The sequence below is a fragment of the Aethalodelphis obliquidens genome, unplaced genomic scaffold, assembly GCF_003676395.1.
Source record: "Aethalodelphis obliquidens isolate GAN/ISIS:26980383/991018 unplaced genomic scaffold, ASM367639v1 scaffold35, whole genome shotgun sequence".
NCBI lineage: Eukaryota > Metazoa > Chordata > Mammalia > Artiodactyla > Delphinidae > Aethalodelphis > Aethalodelphis obliquidens.
The window spans coordinates 13,922,771-13,941,151 of NW_020837979.1; the positions used below are offsets into that span (position 1 = coordinate 13,922,771).

Consider the following 18,381-nt stretch of genomic DNA (forward strand, 5'->3'; position numbering starts at 1 on the left):
GGGATGGGATGGAAGGGGATGGGATAGGATGGGATGTGATGGGATGGGTTGCGGGGGAAGGGATGGGATTGATGGGATGGGTTGGGATGGGATGGGATGGATGGGATGGGATGGGATGGATGGGATGGGATGGGATCATGGGCAGTTTCCTGAGTCTTGGAGCACCCCGTCAGCCTCAGCCACCTGAGCTGGGAGCATGGCCTCCACTCATGTGCCCCAAATTGGGGCCCTCTCCTCAGGCTGACCTGTGCCAGGAATGTGAGGACATCACCCACTTTCTCATCAAGATGGCCAAGGAGGTCATTTCCCAGGTAATGAGGCCCAGACCCTGGACTGAAGCTTGGGGATTAAGAGAAAGAGAAGCGGTTAGCCCCATAAAGGGGGCGTCTCCAGCTTGGGGGTGATCCCAGGTGCCTCCTGGCCGGGAGAGGGTTCTGGAGGTAAGCTCAGCAGCACAGCCAGAGACGGTCTTTCCTGAGGGGAGCAGCCCCGTCTGCGCCCTAGTGTGCGGCTCACTAGCACCCTCCCAACTCCAGGGCCCTGGGTGAAGGTGGCCATTCGGGTGGGCGATGGCCCCGTGTCCAGGGGCTCAGGCGGGGCAGACCTCAGAGAGGCCAGGCTGACGGTCCCCTCTCCCACCTGCCTCCCAGGACATGATACGGGAATTCCTGCAGCACAAGTGTGACGTCTTCCCGCTGAAGCTGCTGGGGTCCCAGTGCCACCTCATGCTGGACACCTACTTCCCACTGGTCATCAGCCACTTCCAGAGCCACATGGTGAGGCCCTCCTGCCTCGCCTCCATCCTGCCTCCTGCACAGCCTTCATGCCCTCCCTGTCCCTGAGTTACCCCCGCACGTGGCAGCCCCCCCCCTGCCCACACGGGGTGCAGGAAACTCAGTGCTCCTCGGCCTGTACCCAGGTGACAGCGCCTCCCACTCAGCTGTACACGGTGGGCCTGCACGCTCTCAGGCGCCGGCACACACCCTCGAACCCTTCGCACAAACACTCGGCCACACACTCACTGCACACAGTCTCACGCAACACCTACGCCGTCTACACGCTCACACGACAAACGCACTCTCACGTACTTACACTCACTCATTCTCACAAACATCCACGCTCACACTCGTTCACACACATCCCCAGACACGTGTCCCAAAGTCCCCACTTGACCCCCTCTCTGCCTTTGGTCTCCTCTCCCACCCCAACAGAGTCCTAAACCACAGCCCCAAACCAGCCTGCTTCCCCCATTCCAGGTCTAAAGGCAGTTACCTGGTGCCTGGGTCCTTGAGCCAGACGGAGGGGGAGTGGGGTCCCCTCCCCCGTCCCAGTCACCTTCTCACCCTGCGTTGTGCCCTAGAACCCGAAGGCCATCTGCGGGTCCCTGGGCCTGTGCAAACGCGGGCAACCAGAGCCAGGGCAGGAGCCAGAACCATCAGGCCCCCTGCAGGACAAGCTGGTCCTCTCCATGCTGCCTGGGGCCCTCCGGGAGAGGCCCGGGCCGCAGACACAGGTGAGATGGAGATCCAGAGAGCGAGGGCCATGGCCGAGGCCCTGGATCACTTGGCCTGGGAGGGGCAGCGTTGGGAAGGGGACCAGCAGCTCCAGGCAGGGCCTACGGCACAACCAGGAGGCGGGGACACGGAAGGGGAGGCGAGTCGGGCGAGGCAGAGCCCGGAGGAGCCTTCTGTCCAGCTTGCCTCCAGCGCGCTTCTCTCCCCCAGGATCTCTCCGAGCAGCGGTTATCCATTCCCATGCCCCTTCCCTTCTGCTGGCTCTGCAGGAATATGATCAAGTGGATCAAAGCTAAGATGCCCAAGGTGAGGCATCCGGGGCCACGAGGCCGCCCACACCTCCGCTTCCCCCCACCCCTCCTCATACGCCCACCAGGGGGCGTATGACTGCATTGTCCCCACCCGAGGGACCCTGGTGCTCAGGCTGGGCCTGGTAGGTGCCAGGCCTAGGGCCTGTTCAACGACTGTGGGGGATTCCTTGGCGGTCCAGTGGTTAAGACTCGGCACTTTCACTGCCGTTACCCAGGTTCAATCCCTGGTCCGGGAAACTAAGCTCCCTCAAGCCACGGGGGAGAAAAAAACAAACAGAAATAAAACCACTGTGAGGCCCCGACTGTGTGCCAGGTACTATGCCAGGTGTCAAAGTACAGAAAAGAATCTCAGTCATCTTTGTAGAAACGGTTCTTTCATTTTACAAAAGGAGAATTTCCGCAGATGGACACTCCATCCCTGCCTGCCCCAAACCTGGGGTCTTCCAGACCTGTAGTGACCATCACCCAATGGCCCTGCCCTGAAATGGGGCCCAAGTGAGGAGACGCCCTGCCCTGTCGGCCCTTCCAGATGAGGGCATCCCCACCCTCCTGAGTTTACACTGTGGTGGGAGAGATTTCTTTCAGGTAGTGGTTAGTTCAGAGCAGAGAATTAAAACAGATGAGGGGAGGGACAGTGATGGGGGAGGAGGTTTAGGATGGTCGTCAGGGGGCATCTCTGAGGAGGTGATGGCTAAGCTGAGGCCTGGAGGATGACAAGGACCGACGGGCCAAGGGCCTCGAGCAGAACGAGCTTGGTCAGCTGTGTGGCTGCCTCAGGTGGGCTCCGGGAGAGTGGTCGGCGGGCCCGGGAGAAACACCAGAGCCAAGTGAAGGAACTCTGGGCCTTCTTCTGAACACAGTTCACAGCTGTGGAAGGGTTTCAGGCAGGGGGAGGCCGTGACTGGATTGACACTTCAGCAAGATCGAGTTCCTACGGTTTGAAGCATGAATTGGGCGGATGGGAGCGAATAATGAGAGTGAGGAGATGATTGCAGAAATAGGGGGGTGGAGCTAGGAGGGGAACTGGGGACGTGTCTGGAACGGGGGCTCTGCAGGACTCAGCGATGGATGGGACCTGGGGAGTGGGGACGAGAGAGGAATCGGCAGTGACGCTACGGACTTCGGCTTGAGCCGTGGGTTCTCTGGAATGGCCCCAGCTGAGATGAGTAGATTTGAGAAGAAACAGGTCTGGGCAGAAAAATCATGGGTTCTCTCCTGGCCGTGCAATACTCCTGTGCAACAGGCAAGAGGAGGCGACAAATAGGCAGCCAGATCCCCCAGCCAGGTCCAGAGACATCAGTCCGAGAGTCGAGGCTACGGACAAGATTGAAATCCAAGGGAACGGTTGGGATCATACAGGGACGTGGTGTGGACCAGGTCGAGGAGAAGGAAGCCCGGTCCAAGCAAAGGGAAACACCAGAGAAAGAACCTGAGGAGGGACAGCCAGGGAGGTGGGGACACCACGGCATGAGGGTCACAGAGGCTGAGAGAAGAAAGCATTTCAGCAAGGAGGGAGCAGACATCGGGCCCCAGAGCTGCTGAGGGATTGACAACACATGTCCAGGGGGATGCTGTGACCTTGAGAGCTGTTTTGGAGGAGTTACGGGGACCAAAGTGTAGCATTGAGTATTGACAACTCTTTCATGACGTTTTTCTGGGAAGGGGAGGGGAGATGGGTGAGACTCTTTTTAAAAGTTATTTATTTGTTTGTTTGTTTGTTTGTTTGTTTGTTTATTGGCTGCTCTGGGTCTTAGTTGCAGCTCACGGGATCTTCGTTGCCGCGTGCAGGATCTTCATTGCGGTGTGCAGGATCTTTAGTTGCGGCATGCGAACTCTTAGTTGCAGCATGTGGGATCTAGTTCCCTGACCAGAGATGGAACTCAGGCCCCCTGCATTGGGAGCACGGAGCCTTAGCCACTGGGCCACCAGGGAAGTCCCAGGGTGAGGCTTTTTAATGAGAGAAGCTATTTTAGCGTGTTCACATGCTAAGAGACCAATGGGCAGGAGGGAATAGCAATGAGGCAGGACAGAGAGGGGGATGCAGAGGTGAAGCACGTGTGCAGGTGGGGGCAGGGTGGACCCAATGCACAAGGAGATGGGCCAGCTTTTGACAGAGCAGGGATACCTCGTCAGAGCAGGAGGGGAGGCCGAGTGTGGGATCTGATGCAAGCAAATGGGTACATTTGGTGAGATGTGCCATTTGGAATGTGTCACATCCCAGAGAAGTACACGTCCCTCTGCCCTACTCCTTCCTCGGCCTTTCTGGTGCTAGGGGACAGCGGAGTGTTGCAAGCAGGAGCAGGGCCCAGGCCAGCCTGCCGCATATAGGTTCTTTTATTTTTAATTGAAGTATTGTTGATGTACAGTATTATACATTACAGGTGTACGATATAGTGATCCACAAAACTTTGAAAGGTTATATGCCATTTATAGTTATTATAAAATATCGGCTATATTCCCTGAGATGTGCAATACGTCCTTGTAGCTTATTTCATGCATGTAAGTTCTTGGCTGTATGAATAAGGGTGCGGAGGGATGAGCGTGCCTGCCGCCTCTCTCCTTGCCACTCAGCTGGGAGGTTGTGTTTGGAATCAAGGGTGAGGTGGGGAAACTCCTGGCTTCCCCCAGGGACTCCTGAAACCGCAGGCTCTGGAGCACAGACGGGAGCGGGTAAGCACAGCACGCCCGAGTCAGGAGGGAGAAGACCCAGGTCCGGTTCTGCCACTGCCCCAGGCTGCCATGTGGCCTTGGCAATGCCCACCTCTCTGGGCAACTCTGGAATTTCAGCAATTCCAGACTCTTTGAAGTCAAAGGTGGGTCCATGGCCTGAGTCTTGCACCAGCTCAGTGATTCTGGGCAAGTCCCCTGGAGTCTGTGATGCTCAGGGTCCTTAACTGTAAACAGCATAATAATTCTCCAAGGGAACAAGGTAAGGTCTACAAAGTACCAGCTAGTGCTGGGCACTGACTAGGTCTTTCAAGAGAAGGTCCGACCCTGCCCTCTCTCGGCCCCCACCCCAGGGTATGCTGGTACAAGTGTGCCCCAGGGTAGCCCCGGTGGTGGGCGGCATCTGCCAGTTCCTGTCCAAGCACTATGTCGGCACCCTAATAAACACACTGCTGGACCGCGTGCTGCCCCAGCTGCTCTGCGGCCCCACCCTCCGGTGCTCCAGCGAGGACGGAGCTGGCCCAGGTGAGCCTGCGGTCCCAGCCCCTGCCCATCGCCCACTCTCCACCCTCCCCACCCTGGCCCTGCACGACCCTCTCCCTCCCAGGTGCCCCTGCACTGCACCAATGAGGACAGGAACTGAATACTCTGCAGGGCATCCTTGACTGTTTTTTCTCTCTAGCCCTCACCGCTCTGGGGTCACTGCCAGGAGAATGGCTACCACAAGACACTGAGTGCCAGCTCTGCGTGTCTGTGACCACCCAGGCAGGGAAGAGCAGCGAGCAGGCCATGCCACAGGCAATGCGCCAGGCCTGCCTGGGCTCCTGGCTGGATAGGCAGAAGGTGAGGGACAGGCACATCAGGGGCTGCCGGTGGTGGAGGGTTGAGCCCAGGAAAGGCTTCCCAGCCAGAGATACGCTGAGATACTCCCCCCGCTCTCAAGGAGCTCAGACAGGCAGACGGGACGCGGGTCAAACAGTGGTGGCGCTGTAACTTAGGGCAAAACCCGCTAAGGTCAGGAGCTGTCCCTGGACAAAGGGTGTGGGCTCTGGAGGACCAGCAGGCCTCCCTCATGGACCAGGAGGGAGGGCCGGTCATCTACCAGGAGATGAGTAATGCCAGGGCCGGCTGGAGCCCGAGAGGGCCTGGCCGTCTCTCCAGGGTCCCAGTCCTGTCCCAGAGCCAACCCTCCTTCTGGTGTGACTTCCGGTGTGACTCAGTGGGGACCTCCCCCTGCAGGAGAGGGCTGGGCCCGAAGCCCTGGAGTCCCGGTACTCAGAGTGGGCGAGAAGCCCGCTGGCTCCCGTCCCAGGAGGCCGCTTTCTATATGGTCCTCCCTACTGCCCATCACATCAGGTCTCCAAGACCACATGAGCTTTAGGATGCCTTCCAGAAATGATATTTAGGGGGATGGGTAAAGGGGGATGAGATTCTGCCCCTGTGCCTCCACCTCCAATGTCCCTGGGTCTCCTGGCAGAAACCCCCATTTCAGCCCACGGCAGCTTGTTCAGAGTCTTACAGCCGGAGCTGCTCAGTGGGGACTGAGGGCTGGACCTACACGAGGTCGGGGGGAGCCCTGGAGTGATCCATCTAAGTGGGGAGGCCTGGACAGCCAGGCAGGGGAGCCCTGCCCTGGGCCTGGGCCCACCCCACCCTGTGTCTGTCTCCTTCCTTAGTGTGAGCAGTTCGTGGAGCAGCACGCACCCCAGGTGCAGACCCTAGTGTCCAGGGGCTGGGATGCCCACACCGCCTGCCAGGTACACCCACCCTTCCCAGCTGATCCCGGGACTTTCCTCAGCTCCAGGACCCCCACCCTCTCCGGTCCACGGTCCTCAAGGGCCCCATTCCCCCGGGTGCAGGGCAGCCCCAGGAGCACAGGCCCCCAACTGGGACATGCCCTCGCATGTTTTACGATAGAAAAGGCAGTCTCAGAGAAGTCGAGAGAAAGCCACAAAAGAATGAAAAAGAGGCGTATGGGAAGGGAGAGGGCAGCTTTAAGGAGTGTGGTTTGATGTGCATTCTGGGATGGGGGCTGTTCACTGAGCAATGTGTGCTTGATGGGAGGGTACCAAGTGAGAATCTTGGGGCAAGCATCCCACCTCCTCCGGCTCTAAACCCAGAAGGCCTGTGGCTCAGGGAGTGGCCCAAGGAGTCCACGAGGTCACATCCAGAGCTCCCACCAGGTGGCAGGTGGAGCGAGAGCCGCCCCTTCCAGGAGGAGATTCCCTAACATCCTCAGAGCTGGGAATGGGGCGGGGGGCGGGGGGGTGTTGTTGCAAGCCCTCAGGCCTTAATGCTGTCCCTGTGGCAGGCCGTGGGGATGTGCATGACCCCGATCAGTCCTCTCCAGTGGGTCCACAGACCCGACTTCTGATGAGAAGTCAACGCCATGCCAGGTGAGTCCAGGCCCCCAGCTGACGGGAGTGTGGGCAGGTCCTCCTCCCATCAGGAGGGGAGCCCCTCTGTCCCCAAGCAGGAAAGGACAGCCACTGATTCTGCCTGCTCCCTCCTCCTCTTCACAGGCCAAACTCGAGGCTCCTGAGGGCCCCTGGCAGCACCTTCACCAGAAGGACCTCTCTCGAACCTGCTCACCCCTCTGCCCAGAATCCCTGTGGCGCTCAGTGCCAGGCGCAGCTCCCAGCTCCCTCGCCTTGGCCCAGCCCTCAGGGGAGCTTCCGTGCCTGCCTGAGGCTTCCCCCTAACAGCTCACCCTCTGCACTCTTCAGTCTTGGATGTGTTTAGACCAAGGCCAGCCTTTCCTGAAACTCAGGGGAAATCAGACTTTGCTGCCCGAAGATGACACCCCCTCAGAGGCCAGGAACTCCGCCCTCACCTGTCTCCCCACTCCTGAGACACATCTCTCTCTCCCTCCCTGTCATTCGGTCAGAGGTCTGCACCTTAGGACGGAGGGGTGGGTCAGATGCAGCCTCTGTTGCCAGGTGCCTCCGGGCAGGGAAGTGCCCCTGAGAGCAAACCTGGTCAACTTTACAATTCTCCCCAGAGCAAGACCCCAACACAAAGGTCATTTATTCATTTCTTCACTCATTTTTAAAAAATGCAGTGAGTGCCTGTGGCCAGGCCACATTCTAGGGGCAAGGGCCAGAGCTGTGAATAAAGGAGTGAGCCCGCTGCCCTCCTGCAGCTCACACCCCGGGGCCAGCCTCTTCCATCTGCAGGTCAGGGGGAAGCCCGGCCTGCTCCCCGAATCCTCAGCCTGGTCTGTTCTATCTCTAACCACAGCCTGCAACCAGAGCCACTTCCGTCCACTCTGGGTGTGAGGCACGGCCAAGGCTGCATCTTCTGGAGAGGGTCTGCAGAGGGGGTTTCCAGGCCGGGGCCACCTTCACACACTACCTGAGCCCGCCTCACTCTCACAGGGTAGAGACCTCCCCAGGGCTGGGCCGAGGGGATCTCACTGTGGGCCCCCAGCGCTTCTCCAAGTCCTGGCTGCAAGAGGACAGCAGGGGAAAAGCTGGGCCCTGCCTCACTCCGATCTCCACGTGCACAAGATCCTAGCTTTTCTAATTATTCTGCTAACACTTTCACAAAATTCAAGATTCAGAAGAATAAAAAATGGGAACATGAAGTACCAGAAAAGATAGACATGTGAAATCCTTAAACTTTCTTTAAACATCAGGAAGTCCCTGGTGTGGTCAAAGGTGAGCACAGCAGTGCTCAAGCCTGGTGGAAGGTGATTGGGCATTGTCAGTATTTGAACATTTTCCTGCTTAAGAGCTGTTGTTGCTTTTTGTAAGGTTGAACTCCCAATTTTTGTTTGAAATGCCAGGGTGACTCGATTCCTGCTGTGATTTATCTCCTCAAAGCTCACTTGGGGCTGGTCCCGCTGGGGATCAGTTCCCATGTAATACAGCAACCATAGGGATGTTAACAAAGTGCTATCTCCTTGTCCTAAAAGAAAAGACACTGCCCTTTAAGACGCTGCAGAAGCTGCAGCCTTACCCTCCTTCACGATGGAGAAATACATGCCTATGTCACCCCTCCCTCCTGTAACTGCTTCCAGGCTGGCCCCCACCTGTTACCCTCCCCCCTCCCAAAGAGCCCACCCACTGTGATGAAGTGAGGTTGTTAGGGTACCCCAAACCCAAAATATACAAAAAAAAAAAACCCACCAAATTAATTAACCTTTAGCATTAAAGACCTAAATGCCTGGAAGTGTCCCTTCACTTAATAAAAGAACTTTTATTATGTTTCCTATTATAAAAGAAATACATGTTTATTGTAGAAAATTCAGAAATTGCAGACCAAAAAACCATTGAAATTACCCACAATCCTACCAATCCCAGGAGAGAGCTATAGTGGATGTAGATTTTGACCCTGAACTACAGACTTTTTCAATCCATTTGCCCACCCTTTGGCTCCACCCTGAATGGCTCCACCATTCGAGCACCAGGAAGAGCTTTTTTTTTCTTTTTGCGGTACGCGGGCCTCTCACTGTTGTGGCCTCTCCCGTTGCGGAGCACAGGCTCCGGATGCGCAGGCTCAGCGGCCATGGCTCACGGGCCCAGCCGCTCCATGGCATGTGGGATCTTCCCGGACCGGGGCACGAACCCGTGTCCCCTGCATCGGCAGGCGGACTCTCAACCACTGCGCCACCAGGGAAGCCCAGGAAGAGCTTTTTATACAGCCTGCGCTTGGGGTAGGGAAGATTGACACAAACCCTTGGCCTCTGAATTTGAACTTTTAAGTAAATCTTTTTGTAAATCTATAGCAGACTATTGTCTTGAAAGCCATTATTTCAATTACAAGACTAAGGTCCCTGAGAGAAAAGAGTGTTTTAAATTTTGCAAAAAAGCTTGGTTGGGAAGATGAAGAGTGACAGCCTGAAGGACGGGAGGCACTAACAGTGTATCCCAAAAGCAAGTGTGGGAATGAGCTCCTGATAATGGAAGAGGAGTCTTCACTCAAAAGGTCAGGAGTCAACCATCTATGGGAGGAGAGAAGTGGCTACAGCTGAGACTCAGGGTGGGGGGCCCTGAGACATTCCCAGCACCCTGCACCCCAGAGGAAGGTAAGAAGGAAAAGCCCCAAGAGGGGTTTGTGTCCCATAGCAGTAGAGGGGCTCGTTCTTCAGTTGCCAGGGTGCAGCCTGAGGAGGACACATCAGAAAGAGTGAAGAGAATGGCCTCAGGGAGGGGCCTGGGCAGACAGGCCTGGGGGCTGCCTCAGGGGGAGCCCACCCACATGATGCAGGACAGCAAGCACACCTCACAGCCCAGAGGCCGTCAGGATGGGCTCTGGACAAGATGGTGGGCCCACAAGAGCCCATGGTTGGCAACAAAGCTGTGACAGTTTCATGGACCTTGAGAGGATGAGAAGTCAGACGTGTAGCCAACACAAGACGGTGAAGATCAGATAAGATGAGTGACGCTTGGGTGGAGACCTGGAGCGCCCAGGACAGCACAGTCACCAGCATCTCTCCTCACAACAGGGTAATGTGTAGATCAATCCCAGGGGTAAGGGAAGGAGGGTTCAGTGGTTAGTTGCCCAAGATGGGCTGGCTGTGCATTAAATGAGAAGGGACTGAGTTTTCTTCAAATGGAAATATTAAGTATGGGGGGCTTATGAGCCAAAATGAGTTCAGTTATAGACAAATACAATTATATTTATGTCCCGCAATTAATGACTGAAGTTTTAAATCCACTACACAATCAATATAACATTTATAACATATATAACATTATTCCAAACCTTCCTCTGCACATGTACAAAAATAGATAGATTTACAAAAATGGGAACACCCTACACATGCTGCTTTGTAAACTGCTTTGTTCATTTAAAATAATCTTTCCTATAAAATAGATAAACAACAAGAACCTACTGTAGAGCACAGGGAACTACACTCAATATCTTGTAATAACCTATAATGGAAAAGAAACTGAAAAAGAATACTTATATATATATAAATAACTAAAAGAATACTTATATATATATAAATAACTATTTATATATATAACTATATATATTTATATATGTAAATAACTATATATATTTATATATGTAAATAACTATATATATTTATATATGTATATAACTGAATCACTTTGCTGTACACCTGAAACTAACACAACATTGTAAATCAACTATACATCAATCAATCAAGGACAGTAAAAAATTTCTTTAAATTTTGTTTAACTTTTCCATGTCAATAAATATAGATACCTAGCATCACTGCTAATTGCTGCATGCTTTTTTTCTTGATAAAAACTCTTTACTTTTTTTTTTTTAATATTGACTGATGGATTGATTGATTTTGGCTGCACTGGGTCCTAGTTGCGGCACGCGGGATCTTTGTTGCAGCATGTGGGATCTTTTAGTTGCAGCATGTAGACTCCTAGTTGTGTCATGTGAACTCTTAGGTGCAGCATGCGTGTGAGATCTAGTTCCCCGACCAGGGATCGAACCCAGGCCCCCTGCATTGGGAGCATGGAGTCTTACGCACTAACAACCAGGGAAGTCCCAAAACTCTTTGCTTTTTAAAACAACTATTATCAACAATGTTGTGAAGAATAAAAATCCTGGCAGTAACATCTTTGCTTACTAGTCTGATTATTTCCTTAGAATCAATTCTAAGACATGAAATTTTGGGGACAAAAACCATGTACATCTTTACTTCTAACATAGTCTGTATTATCAAACTGGCCCTTTACCAGCCGTACCAATTTCTATCTCAATAGTAAACAAGTGCCTCTTTTTCACTCTCTCCAACCCTGGATATTAGCAATCTTTCAAATCTTTGCTGAACTATAAAATGACCTCCGGTTATTCTAATTTGCATTTCTTTGGTTACTAAGTAAACTTTTTTTAACATGTTTATTGGCCATTTATATTTCATCTTTCGTGAAATGCCTATTTGGGTGTTTTGCCTGATTTTCTGCTGGGGTGTTCTTTTTATTGTCTTACCAGTAAAAATATATCAGGTATATTTATTTATTTACTGTCCTATATGGTGCAGATTTTCCTCTAGCATAAGTCTCTCAAATTTAGGATATGTTTTCCACATATCTATCTTTTCCTTTGTGACATCCAGCTGAGAAAGCATAAATTTCACTTCTTTCCCATCTGTGATTCAGACAGCCAGAGCCTGAGGTCTCCAAAGAGGAAGCATATGCTGGAATCACAGCTATAAAGACACGTGGGCCAGGCCCCCAGCTCAGACAGCAGTGGCGGAAGCCACCCACATGTCACCCACAAAGGACCTCAAGCTACACACACAGGACATGACAGTCAGCCTGAGCAGTGGTCCCCAACCTTTCAGGCAACTGCATCTATCGTCAACACCTCGGGAGGGTGTAAGGAGACAAAATCATCTCTGCAAAAGAAGGACACAGAGAACACAGACTCGGCACTATGCCATCAATTAGACCAATGCGTGGTACTGACTGAGCAGATACGAGAGTCAGAGAGGCGAAAGAGGAGCAAGTTAAAGAAAAAGAGCAGCCCAAGAAAAGGAAGCGGGTGGCAGCAAGGCCTGGGGCCTGCTGGCATATGTAAGCAACAGAATAGGAGTCTGGGAATCAGGATCAGGAGAAACATCCCGAGAGGTGAGACTAGAGACGCTAATTTCAGGCTTGATTCTAAGAACCAATGAAGGGTCTTAAGTGGGAGATCAGGGTGTGGGGGAGAAATGATTTGGTTAGACTTGTGCCTCAAAAGATTACTCTGGCTGGGACTTCCTTGGTGGTCCAGGGGTTAAGACTCTGCCCTCCCGCCTCCCATCAGGAAGCTTGCACAAGCCTCTTAGATAGCCTCCTCCACCAGCAAGAACTACAGTTCTGCAGCCTGTGGAAGGAAAACCACATTCACAGAAAGATAGACAAAATGAAAAGGCAGAGGACTTTGTACCAGATGAAGGAACAAGATAAAACCCCAGAAAAACAACTAAATGAAGTGGAGATAGGCAACCTTCCAGAAAAAAATTCAGAATAATGATAGTGAGGATGATCCAGGACCTCGGAAAAAGAATGCAGGCAAAGATAGAGAAGATGCAAGAAATGTTTAACTAAGACCTAGAAGAATTAAAGAACAAACAAACAGGGATGAACAATAAAATAACTGAAATGAAAACTACACTAGATGGGCTTCCCTGGTGGCGCAGTGGTTGAGAGTTCGCCTGCCAATGCAGGGGACACGGGTTCGTGCCCCGGTCCGGGAGGATCCCACATGCCGCGGAGCGGCTGGGCCCGTGAGCCATGGCCGCTGAGCCTTCGCGTCCGGACCCTGTGCTCTGCAGCGGGAGAGGCCACAACAGTGAGAGGCCCGTGTACCGCAAAAAAAAAAAAAAAAACTACACTAGAAGGAATCAATAGCAGAATAACTGAGGCAGAAGAACTGATAAGTGACCTGGAAGACAGAATGGTGGAATTCACTGCCACCAAACAGAATAAAGAAAAAAGAATGAAAAGAAATGCAGACAGCCTAAGAGACCTCTGGGACAACATTAAAAACAACAACATTTGCATTATACGGGTCTCAGAAGGAGAAGAGAGAAAGGACCCGAGAAAATATTTGAAGAGATTATAGTTGAAAACTTCCCTAACGTGGGAAAGGAAATAGCCATCCAAGTCCAGGAAGCACAGAGAGTCCCAGGCAGGATAAACCAAAGGAGAGACACGCCAAGACACACAGTAATCAAATTGACAAAAATTAAAGACAAAGAAAAATTATTGAAAGCAGCAAGGGAAAAATGACAAATAACATACAAGGGAACTCCCATAAGGTTAACAGCTGATTTCTCAGCAGAAACTCTACAAGCCAGAGGGAGTGGCACGATATATTTAAAGTGATGAAAGGGAAGAACCTACAACCAAGAGTACTCTACCCGGCAAGGATCTCATTCAGATTCAGTGGAGAAATCAAAAGCTTTACAGACAAGCAAAAGCTAAGAGAATACAGCACCACCAAACCAGCTCTACGACAAATGCTAAAGGAACTTCTCTAAGTGGGAGACACAAGAGAAGAAAAGGACCTACAAAAACAAACCCATAACAATTAAGAAAATGGTCATAGGAACATACATATCGATAATTACCTTAAACATGAATGGATTAAATGCTCCAACCAAAAGACACAGGCTGGCTGAACGGATACAAAAACAAGACCCATATATATGCTGTCTACAAGAGACCCACTTCAGACCTAGGGACACATACAGACTAAAAGTGAGGGGATGGAAGAAGATATTCCATGCAAATGGAAATCAAAAGAAAGCTGGAGTTGCAATACTCATAGCAGATAAAATAAACTTTAAAGAATGTTACAAGAGACAAGGAAGGATAGTAGATAATGATCAAGGGATCAATCCAAGAAGAAGATATAACAATTATAAATATATATGCACCCAACATAGGAGCACCTCAATACATAAGGCAACTGCTAACAGCTATAAAAGAGGAAATCGACAGTAACACAATAATAGTGGGGGACTGTAACACCTCACTTAACACCAATGGACAGATCATCCAGACAGAAAATTAATAAGGAAACACAAGCTTTAAATGACACAATAGACCAGATAGATTTAACTGATATTTACAGGACATTCCATCCGAAAACAGCAGATTACACTTTCTTCTCAAGTGCACATTGAACATTGCTAGGATAGGTCACATCTTGGGTCACAAATCAAGGCTCAGTAAACTTAAGAAAACTGAAATCATATCAAGCATCTTTTCTGACCACAGCACTATGAGATTAGAAATCAATTACAGGGAAAAAAATGTAGAAAACACAAACACATGGAGGCTAAACAATACATTACTAAATAACAAAGAGATCTCTGAAGAAATAAAAAAATACCTAGAGACAAATTACAGTGAAAACACAATGATCCAAAACCTATGGGATGCAGCAAAAGCAGGTCTAAGAGGGAAGTTTATAGCAATACAAGCCTACCTCAAGAAACAAGAAAAATCTCAAATAAACGATCTAAACTTACACCTAAATGAACTAGAGAAAGAAGAACCAAAAAAACCCAAGGTTGGTAGAAGGAAAGAAATCATAAAGACTAGAGCAGAAATAAATGAAATGGAAACAAAGAAAACATAGCAAAGATCAATAAATACTAAAAGCTGGTTCTTGGAGAAGATAAACAAAATTGATAAACCATTAGCCAGACTCATCAAGGAAAAGAGGGTGAGGGCTCAAATCAATAAAATTAGAAATGAAAAAGGAGAAGTTACAACAGACACAACAGAAATACAAAGCATAAGACACTACTACAAGCAACTCTACGCCAATAAAATGGACAACGTGGAAGAAATGGACAAATTCTTAGAAAGGTATAACCTTCCAAGACTGAAAGAGAAAGAAATAGAAAATATGAACAGACCAATCACAGAGTAATGAAATTGAAACTGTGATTAAAAATCTTCCAACAGGGCTTCCCTGGTGGTGCACTGGTTGCCAGTCTGCCTGCCAGTGCAGGGGACACAGGTTTGAGCCCTGGTCTGGGAAGATCCCACATGCCGTGGAGCAACTAGGCCCGTGAGCCACCACTGCTGAGCCAGCGCATCTGGAGCTTGTGCTCCGCAACAAGAGAGGCCGCAACAGTGAGAGGCCTGCGCACCGCGATGAAGAGTGGCCCCCACTCGCCACAACTAGAGAAAGCCCACGCACAGAAACGAAGACCCAACACAGCCATAAATAAATAAATAAATAAATAATTTTTTTAAATCACCTATAATTAAAAAAAAAAATCTTCCAACAAACGAAAATCCAGGACCAGATGGCTTCACAGGTGAATTCTATCAAACATTTAGAGAAGCGCTAACACCTGTCCTTCTCAAACTCTTCCAAAAAACTGCAGAGGATGGAACATTCCCAAACTCATTCTATGAGGCCACCATCACCCTGATACCAAAACCAGACAAATATATTACAAAAAAAGAAAATTACAGACCAATATCACTGATGAATATACATACAAAAATCTTCAACAAAATGCTAGCAAACAGAATCCAACAGCACATTAAAAGGATCATACACCATGATCAAGTGGGGTTTACCCCAGGGATGCAAGGATTCTTCCATATACGCAAATCAATCAATGTGATATACCATATTAACAAATAGAAGAATAAAAACCCTATGATCATCTCAATAGATGCAGAAAAAGCTTTGGACAAAATTCAACATCCATTTATGATAAAAACTCTCCAGAAAGTGGGCATACAGGGAAACTACCTCAACATAATAAAGGCCATATATGACAAACCCACAGCAAACATCATTCTCAATGGTGAAAAACTGACAGCATTTCCTCTAAGATCAGGAGCAAGACAAGGATGTCCACTCTCACCACTATTATTCAACATAGTTTTGGAAGTCCTAGCCACGGCAATCAGAGAAGAAAAAGAAATAAAAGGAACCCAAATTGGAAAAGAAGAAGTAAAACTGTCACTGTTTGCAGATGACATGATACTATACATAGAGAATCCTAAAGATGCCACCAGAAAACTACTAGAGCTAATCAATGAATTCGCTAAAGTTGCAGGATACAAAATGAATGCACAGAAATCTCTTGCATTCCTATACACTAACAATGAAAGATCAGAAAGAGAAATTAAGGAAACAATCCCATTCACCACTGCAAAAAGAATAAAATACCTAGGAATAAACCTACCTAGGGAGACAAAAGACCTGTATGCAGAAAACCATAAGACACTGATGAAAGAAATCAAAGATGTCACAAACAGATGGAGAGATGTACCATGTTCTCGGATTGGAAGAATCAATATTGTGAAAATGACTATACTACCCAAAGCAATCTACAGATTCAATGCAATCCCTATCAAATTACCAGTGGCATTTTTTACAGAACTAGAACAAAAAATCTTAAAATTTGTATGGAGACACAAAAGATCTCGAATAGTCAAAGCAATCTTGAGGGGAAAAAAAAACAGAGCTGGAGGAATCAGACTCCCTGACTTCAGACTATACTACAAAGCTACAGTAATCAAGACAATATGGTACTTGCACAAAAACAGAAATATAGATCAATGGAACAGGATAGAAAGCCCAGAGATAAGCCCACGCACGTATGGTCAAGTAATCTATGACAAAGGAGGCAAGGATATACAATGGAGAAAAGACAGTCTCTTCAATAAGTGGTGCTGGGAAAACTGGACAGATACATGTAAAAGAATGAAATTAGAACACTCCCTAACACCACACACAAAAATAAACTGAAAATGGATTAGAGACCTAAAGGTAAGACCAGACACTATAAAACTCTTAGAGGAAAACATAGGAAGAGCCCTCTTTGACATAAATCACAGCAAGATCTTTTTTGATCCACCTCCTAGAGTAATGGAAGTAAAAACAAAAATAAACAAATGGGACCTAATGAAACTTAAAGCTTTTGCAAAGCAAAGGAAACTACAAACAAGATGAAAAGACAACCCTCAGAATGGGAGAAAATATTTGCAAATGAATCAATGGACAAAGGATTAATCTCCAAAATATATAAACAGCTCATGCAGCTCAATATTAAAAAAACAAACAACCCAATCCAAAAATGGGCAGAAGTCCTAAATAGACATTTCGCTAAAGAAGACATACAGATGGCCAAGAAGCATATGAAAAGCTGCTCAACATCACTAATTATTAGAGAAATGCAAATCAAAACTACACTGAGGTATCACCTCACACCAGTTAGAATGGGCATCATCAGAAAATCTACAAACAAATGCTGGAAAGTGTGTGGAGAAAAGGGAACCCTCTTTCACTGTTGGTGGGAATGTAAATTGATACAATCACTATGGAGAACAGTATGGAGGTTCCTTAAAAAACTAAAAATATAATTACCATATGACCCAGGAATCCCACTACTGGGCATATATCCAGAGAAAACCATAATTCAAAAAGACACATGCACCCCAATGTTCATTACAACACTATTTACAATAGCCAGGTCATGGAAGCAACCTAAATGCCCATCAACAAACGAATGGATAAAGAAGACGTGGTACATATGTACAATGGAATAGTACTCAACCATAAAAAGGAATGAAATTGGGTCAATCGTAGAGACGTGGATGGATCTAGAGACTGTCATACAGAGTGAAGAAAGTCAGAAAGAGAAAAACAAATATATATTAATGCATATATGTGGAACGTAGAAGAATGGTACAGAAGAACCGGTTTGCAGGGCAGAAATAGAGACACAGATGTAGAGAACAAACGTATGGACACGAAGGGGGGAAAGTGGCGGGGGGAGTGGTGGCGGTGTGATGAATTGGGAGATTGGGATTGACATGTATACACTCATGTGTATAAAACTGATGACTAATAAGGACCTGCTGTATAAAAAACTAAGTAAAATAAAATTCAAAAAAAAGACTCTGCCCTCCCAATGCAGGGGGCCCACGTTCAATCCCTGGTCAGGGAACTAGATCCTGCATGCCGCAACTAAAAGACCCTGCACATCACAACAAAGATCTCGCACGCAGCAACGAAGATCCCACGTGCTGCAACTAAGACCCGGCGCAGCCAAATAAATATTAAAAAAAAAAAAAAGGGGGCTTCCCTGGTGGCGCAGTGGTTGAGAGTCCACCTGCTGATGCAGGGGACACGGGTTCGTGCCCCAGTCCGGGAAGATCCCACATGCCGCGGAGCAGCTGGGCCCGTGAGCCATGGCCGCTGAGCCTGTGCGTACGGAGTCTATGCTCCGCAACGGGAGAGGCCACAACAGTGAGAGGTCCGCGTACCACAAAAAGAAAAACAAACGAGATTACTCTGGCTAAAGTGTGAATGAATTGGGGGGAGGGAACAAGGGAATGTGGGGATAAACTGTCAGTAGCGTAGACTAGAATGACAGTGGCAGAGGGCCTGTGCAGAAGTCACATGGATCTTGGAGAGTGACTTCAGAC

General features: G+C 49.0%; 1 protein-coding gene across 1 annotated transcript in view; it reads left to right on the plus strand.

The window, feature by feature from the left end:
• SFTPB (surfactant protein B) overlaps positions 1–6,866 on the plus strand; it is a 7,871-nt gene extending 1,005 nt beyond the window's left edge. The window contains exons 3-10 of the mRNA XM_027129168.1: positions 240–311; positions 651–776; positions 1,361–1,513; positions 1,725–1,820; positions 4,846–5,017; positions 5,175–5,335; positions 6,169–6,249; positions 6,804–6,866. Of these exons, the coding sequence (XP_026984969.1) occupies positions 240–311; positions 651–776; positions 1,361–1,513; positions 1,725–1,820; positions 4,846–5,017; positions 5,175–5,335; positions 6,169–6,249; positions 6,804–6,866 (924 nt within the window). The remainder of the gene's footprint in view (positions 1–239; positions 312–650; positions 777–1,360; positions 1,514–1,724; positions 1,821–4,845; positions 5,018–5,174; positions 5,336–6,168; positions 6,250–6,803) is intronic.
• Positions 6,867–18,381: the final 11,515 nt, after the last annotated feature.